At 38.2% G+C, this 6623-nt stretch overlaps 3 protein-coding genes across 3 annotated transcripts; all 3 read right to left on the bottom strand.

The window, feature by feature from the left end:
• Positions 1-733: 733 nt before the first annotated feature.
• On the bottom strand, positions 734-2743 carry TM35_000181480 (lysosomal/endosomal membrane protein p67; the record flags this gene model as incomplete). Its single annotated transcript, XM_029026461.1, has 1 exon — positions 734-2743. One exon carries the CDS (start codon positions 2741-2743, stop codon positions 734-736), a length of 2010 nt encoding a protein of 669 aa, XP_028882157.1.
• Positions 2744-3248: 505 nt separating this feature from the next.
• On the bottom strand, positions 3249-3626 carry TM35_000181470 (uncharacterized protein; the record flags this gene model as incomplete). The annotated part of the gene is made up of 1 exon (XM_029026460.1): positions 3249-3626. The coding sequence occupies one exon, from the start codon at positions 3624-3626 to the stop codon at positions 3249-3251; it is 378 nt and encodes a 125-aa protein (XP_028882156.1).
• Positions 3627-4205: 579 nt separating this feature from the next.
• TM35_000181460 (uncharacterized protein) lies at positions 4206-6347 on the bottom strand (the record flags this gene model as incomplete). The annotated part of the gene is made up of 1 exon (XM_029026459.1): positions 4206-6347. One exon carries the CDS (start codon positions 6345-6347, stop codon positions 4206-4208), a length of 2142 nt encoding a protein of 713 aa, XP_028882155.1.
• Between the last annotated feature and the right edge of the window lie 276 nt (positions 6348-6623).

Genomic DNA, 6623 nt, shown 5'->3' with positions numbered 1-6623 from the left:
TGGGGGAATGTGTTCTTATGGGGGAATGTGTTCTTATGGGGGAATGTGTTCTTATGGGGGAATATGTTCTTCTGGATGAATGTATATATATATATATATATATATATATATATATATGAAGGGAATATCTCTCTCTCCCTCTTACACATACACACACATACACAGCTTCTCTCCCTACAAGAGAAATAATACACACTTCTTTTTGTTTTTGTTTTCTTTTTCTTTTCTATTTCTCTGTTTTACCTTTCCTTACGGCACTGTACATATACACAGAACTTCTACACGATCACTTTTTTTTTTTCTTTCTATTACTCCGGATTTCACTTATCCCCTATATATATATATATATATATATATATATACGAGGGAATGATCAGGAGCGTAATAAAGAAAAAAAAATAAAAAAAAAGAGAGACAGTAAAAAGTTCCACAAGTCAGCCCGAAAGGGGGGGGGAGAGAGGGGAATATACGCGTAAATAAAGGAAGAAAATAAAATAAAAATAAACAAAACGCGTCTTACTAAAACAATAATAATAATAACAGTAAAAACAATAATATTATCACTAGTAGTAGTAGTAGTAGTAGTAATAATAATAATAATAAACCGTTGTATTGTACTTCCCTCACTGTGTTGTTATTTTTACGGTTTAACCTTTATAGAAAAAGAAAAAAAAAGAAAGAAAAAAAGAAAGAAAACACAATCGTTCGATCAATCAATCCATTAATTAATTAATTAATTGGAGAGTAATGCATCTGCTTCTACAACCCGTCGTCTCTCTTTATTCTCCTTATCCGCGCGATAGAAAAGAATCCCAATAGCAGCAATCACCAAAGTGGCTGCTCCTGCCGCTACACCGATGCCAATCCACTCATTACACACATCTTCATCATCTGTTGGTTCATCCGAGTGTGGCCGCGGGGCGTACGTTGTGAAGGTCATAAATGGAAAATTATAAACTTTCGGAATTCCATATAAAGGCGGCATGGGATCAAAGAGATCATCGCTCCATTCAAATGTTGGTTGTTGATCATTTGTGGGTCCACAGATCACATGGGCGATAAAGGTATCCGCATCTTCATTTATCATTCCACTCCAAGAGGCAATCTTCACATCTGTGGCTCCATGATCACGATGGCCAACGTATTTAAATAATGGACCGTAATTCTTTTCATCTCCTTTTGGATTTAAATCTCCTCGAGAGGCAATTGTTAACATACTACTGAAGGCTGGATTACATGTATGATTATCTAATCCCGCACCTGTACAATTTGGAATAAGAGATAAGGGATCCATTTTGTAATTATTATACCGCATCACACCTTTCATACTCTCCAAATTCTTCACATCACTGTGATTACGTGCAAACATCTTTGCTCGTGGACATTCCGTGTAAGAAAAGAAATCTCCATACATCTCCTTCATCTTTCCTGTACCAGAAAGAGAATAAACATTTTCAAAATAAGGCAAATTATAACTGGCCCAATATCCATATCGATTTAAATGAGCAGACATATCGGCTGCGGTAATTCCAACGGGATATGTATTGCCTGGTAATTGTTCTGCCACCCAAAAGGTATCGGATGGAAGTAATAATCCACTCTCATTATATACATTCGCCATATTTAATATCATCCATTGATTATTATATGTTCCACTGTTATAACGAGAGAAAATATGTACCCAACCTGGACTACTTTCCGCAAGAAAATTCGCAATCATTACACGTAGAAACTCTGATACGGTCTCTGGTGAAATATATTCTTTTATCAAGGAGGAATTCGATACACCAATAGTCGTTTCCATTACGGCCAATCGTGCATGGGTCATATACCAATCATCTAAACTGTGAATAAAGCCGGGATATGTAGACATGGTAACAAAGCGACTTCCTACACGATATGTTTTATATTGACGTAGCATGGAATTAAAAGAATTCCATGTGACGTGAGAAAAGAAAATATCATTCTTTACAACTTTCACTAATGCAGAGCAGTGAAGATCGGTGAGAAATCGTGGCATTCGTTCACGTAATTGTTGTAATGCGGTGGAGGATAACTTTGCGGTGAGAACATCTCCCATTTCTGCCTGAAAGTTCAAATAAAATAACCATGATCGATTTAACTTATTTTCCCCATGAGGGAGACGATCATTATATCCCAACACCATACCATCCATTAAAGCCAACAATTGTTGAAGTTCTTGTCCATAAGTTTCATTATCATCATTATCATTATCATCATTATCATTATCTGTATCAATATCATCATCATTATTCTTCTTCACACGAGACTCCATGAATGCCAAGTGCGTATCAATCCACTCCACCAACACCGGTGCTTCTTTCATAAGAGCCGCAATACCATCGGCACCGAGAAAATTATTATAAAGTGTGGCCTCCAATTGTTTCTGTGTAGCGTATCCTTCTCCATATCCCATTGCCCGATATGCCAATTGCCGTTGTGTGTAATTATCGAGTCCATGTAAATGTATAAAGGCCTCATCTGCGCGTACATGCACAACATCCCATCCAGTTGTGGAAAAACTGTTGTTGACAATCACAGTAGCGGCTAAAATACCAAAAGAGACATCACCAGTAGCAGAGAAAGTATTGTTTTCTTCATTATACCGTACATAGACTGTAGTAACGGTATCACTCTGTTGGATCTCCGCCTGTACACCACACAAGAGAAGAAGAAGAAGTGTTACGAGTGGAAGATAACAAATCCATCCAAATGGTGACATTTTACTTTTTTTCTTTTTTTTTACTTCTCTGTCAATAAATAAATAAATAAATAAAGAGCTCTTATGGGAGTTAGTGTGTAAATCCTTTTCCTTTCTATTCTTTTTTTTTTTTGGCCTCTACTTGATGGTCTACTCAAGTCCTTTTATCACACAGTGATGGAGTAGGATGTATCTAATATAGATATATAAATATATATTATTATTACTTTCTTATTTCCTCACTGTAATATTCCCTCTTCCCTTTCACAGGTTATACTATAATAAAGAACGAGAAAAAAGAAGAAAAAAAAAATAATAATAATAAACACATATAACAACACTGTATATATATATATATATAGGGGTTTTTAATTTTTCTATTCTCCATCACACGAACAGAACAGAAAAAACAATATTCATCGTTCTTCATTTTATTTTCTCCTTCTTTTTCCTTTTCCCTCCACTTAACACTAACACCAACAACATCTTCACATATATATATATATAGATAGATAGATAACACTTATCAATCCAATGTTTCCCGCCATTGGAGTTGCACATCGCGTACAAACGACCGCTGCGCGGCCACTCGTCGCCGCACTTCCGCCGCGCGTTCTTTTCCCTCCCGCCACGGTGTGAAGAGGGACCGCAGCAACAACAACGCCAACAAGTGAAATCCGGCCACTGGGGCGTATTCATACCGCAGCGCCTCTCGTCCAACCACTAAGAAGAAAAGACAGGCGAGGATAAACCCGACAAAAAACGCCGGCACCCCTGTTGCGACTTTTATTATCATAGGAAGATACGGCATGAATCGCGTTAATAATGGAACTCCCGCCTCCAGCAAATTAGCACTATCATACCGCTGTTGTTGTTGTTGATTCTGTTGTCGTCGACCTAACATCTCTCTCTATGTGTATATTCCCAGACTGACAAATAAATACAAACACACAAAGAGACAGATAGACTACTGATATATATATATATGTAAAGAAAAAAAAAGGATAAAGAGAGGGAGGGACGATACTTATTGTGAAAAAGAAGAAACGGAAAAGAAGAAAGAATTTAATAAAGAAAAATCTCAAATATACATATATATAATATTGTAGAGAGTTAAAAAATGGGACAACACAAGAAAGAGAGTCTTAAAATAGGGAAAATGTGATGGAAGGTTCAACAACAGTTGTCTTTCTTCACCCATAAACATAGGAAGAGAGCTGTGTGTCCGTGTGTGTTTGTGTGTAGAGGGATAATAACAACAAAAAGAAAAAAAAAAAAACCCTAACGGCGATAGTGATAACATGATTCTAAAATCAAAGAAATAAAAACACATAATCATACCCACTCTTCGCCCACCCACACAGCACAGTATTATTAATACCACTAACTACATTCGCAAACATAGAAGAAACAAGAAGAGAAATAAATAAAGAAACATAAAAAAAAAAACATAAACATGAATATATATATATATTGTTTATGTTTATGCCTCTTGTAACCAAAGAATTCTCATTCGTCCATCAAATCTCGTCCGGCTCTCTTCAATTAATTCATTGCGAAGTGCCACAGCGTCTTGAAATAAACGTTCCGCCGCCGTCCGTTCTCCTGCATGGCTGCGATCTTGAATACGCACCACACAAAAGTCTAACACACATCGAAGTGTAATAAGTAAAGATTCCCAACATTCAAACTCCGGCTCCACATGGTGGTCTACATTATCAGCTATAAATTTCTCCATCTCTTGACGTATCTCTTGTACGAGTTGAAAGACTCTTGTCCATAATTCCAATGTATATCCATCTGCATATAATGCTCGTTGCTCCTTCAACATGGCTACTGTTTGGCTACTATTACCACCTGCTCCTATCATTAACTCATTATCATTTCTTCCACTACCACTATTACTATTATTATTACTATCCTCATTATTATCATGATAACGTCGCCCAGTGGCAATGGTGCGTAGATACACAGCCATACCCGTAAAGACTTCCATCTTCTCCTGTTGGGGATGACGCTCAGACGGTGGATGAGTGAGAACACCGGTACGTTCAAGAAGACGCCGCACATCACTCCAACGCATATCTAACGCCTCCACTGTACACTGTTCTCCACCACGACCAGAAGAAGAAGATGAAGAAGAAGATACTACAGTATTACTACCGTTATCTGTTTTCTCACTTCCAGCAACAATAGCCCCACGAACACCTTCAGACATTTCCCCTTCCTCATCTTCCATTCCTCGTACAGTTGCATCTTGTTGTTGTTGTTGTTCTGCTGTCGTACTATTCTCATCCTCTCTTAAAGAAGAGGTGTTATTATTATTATTATTATTATTATTATTATTATTATTATTATTATTATTATTATTCTTTGCTGAGGCACGTACAGACATAGGGTAAGATTTAAATAATCCCCGATCATCAAAACAAACACGAATAGGACTCCATGGATCCCGGGCACTAATATATCGACCCACCACTCGACTATCCGCAACCATCTCTACTTTACGCCAAAGTGTTCGATACGCCTCATCCTGTGCGGCACTAGAACCACGAATTGCATATCGTAATAGTCGCTGCGCATCCGAATCTCGTGCGGCATCATTACTGCTGTATTTCACCATTTCCATCAGTTGGGCCATTAAATCAGAAGTGTAGAGAACACCACTATATGAAAGCATCGTGAGAAGAGAAAGAAACATACGCCGCTCCGATACCGGTCGGACATCGTGAAAATCAATATCCACTGCCCGTTCCGCTGCGGCGAGAAAGACAGAACAAACATCTGTATCCTCAAAATCTGTAAATTTTATTTTCTTCTCATCTGAATCCGCCGGTGGTCGTTTCATCACAGAGGCAACAAATGGAACACGCATCTGCAGTGAGGGAATATCCATCGCTGGGTGATCACTCTCTACAAGTTCCCATAAAAAGTTATTTACCTCCTCCAATAATACTTCAGCAGAGTAAGTGGCATGTATATAACGACGATACACAGATGGACTAAGACTTGCACGTAATGGACGTAAATTATCACGATAACGTTTTATTTGTTCTCTTAACAGTCGATCCACTCGATGCGGTGCGAGTCTTTCAATTTCCTCCACGGCGAGATGATTATATAATTCCACCAATTGTCGACGTCTAGCCTCACGCCACTCATGCGGCATGGCAGCACTGTGATCAAAGACGGTGTGAAGTGTTTCCACGGCAGCAATATCCGGCCGTGCCCCCAATGCGGTGAGTTCATCAAAGAGTAAAAAGACATCATCCATTTGTATCTTCTCATACCGTGCAGCTCGTGTAAGCATTACATTCATCGTATCCACATCTACCTTTACCCCACGTAATTTCATTTCCTTATAATACATAAGCATCTCTGGTAGGGATTGACATGCTCGGAGAGCTCCATTGTAGGCGTAGGCGAGATTTCGACGGGAGTACTGCAGCCAATCACGCGGTGTGCGTGGCTCTAATCCAATCGACCAGCGCTTTGCTGGCCAATGTCTGCGGTCAGCGATACTACTACTGTAGCTATCAGACCAATTTGTGTTGAAGTGGGCTGGATCCCACGCCGTGCGGGGAATAGAAGGTGCGAGCAGCAATGGACCACGACGTAGCATGGAATCTTCTAAACACAAGCGTTATATTAAATATTCGCAAATAATAATAATAATAATAATAATAATAATAATAATAATAATAAACAAGAACGAAAAAGAAAGAAATATAAATATAAATATATATACTTTCTCTTGTGGATCTTGTTATTACTATATCCCCTGTATTTTTTTTTTCTCCCCGGCTTGTTTGTATGTATGTATGTAGGTTTCTTTGTTTACTTTTTATTTCTCTCTGTATGTGTGTGTTTGTGCGTTTTTTTTTTTTTTTTTTTTTTT

The sequence above is a fragment of the Trypanosoma theileri genome (genome assembly GCF_002087225.1).
Source record: "Trypanosoma theileri isolate Edinburgh chromosome Unknown TM35_Tth_18_V1, whole genome shotgun sequence".
In the NCBI taxonomy this organism is placed as follows: Eukaryota; Euglenozoa; class Kinetoplastea; order Trypanosomatida; family Trypanosomatidae; genus Trypanosoma; species Trypanosoma theileri.
This window is presented reverse-complemented; position numbering and strand designations above follow the sequence as displayed.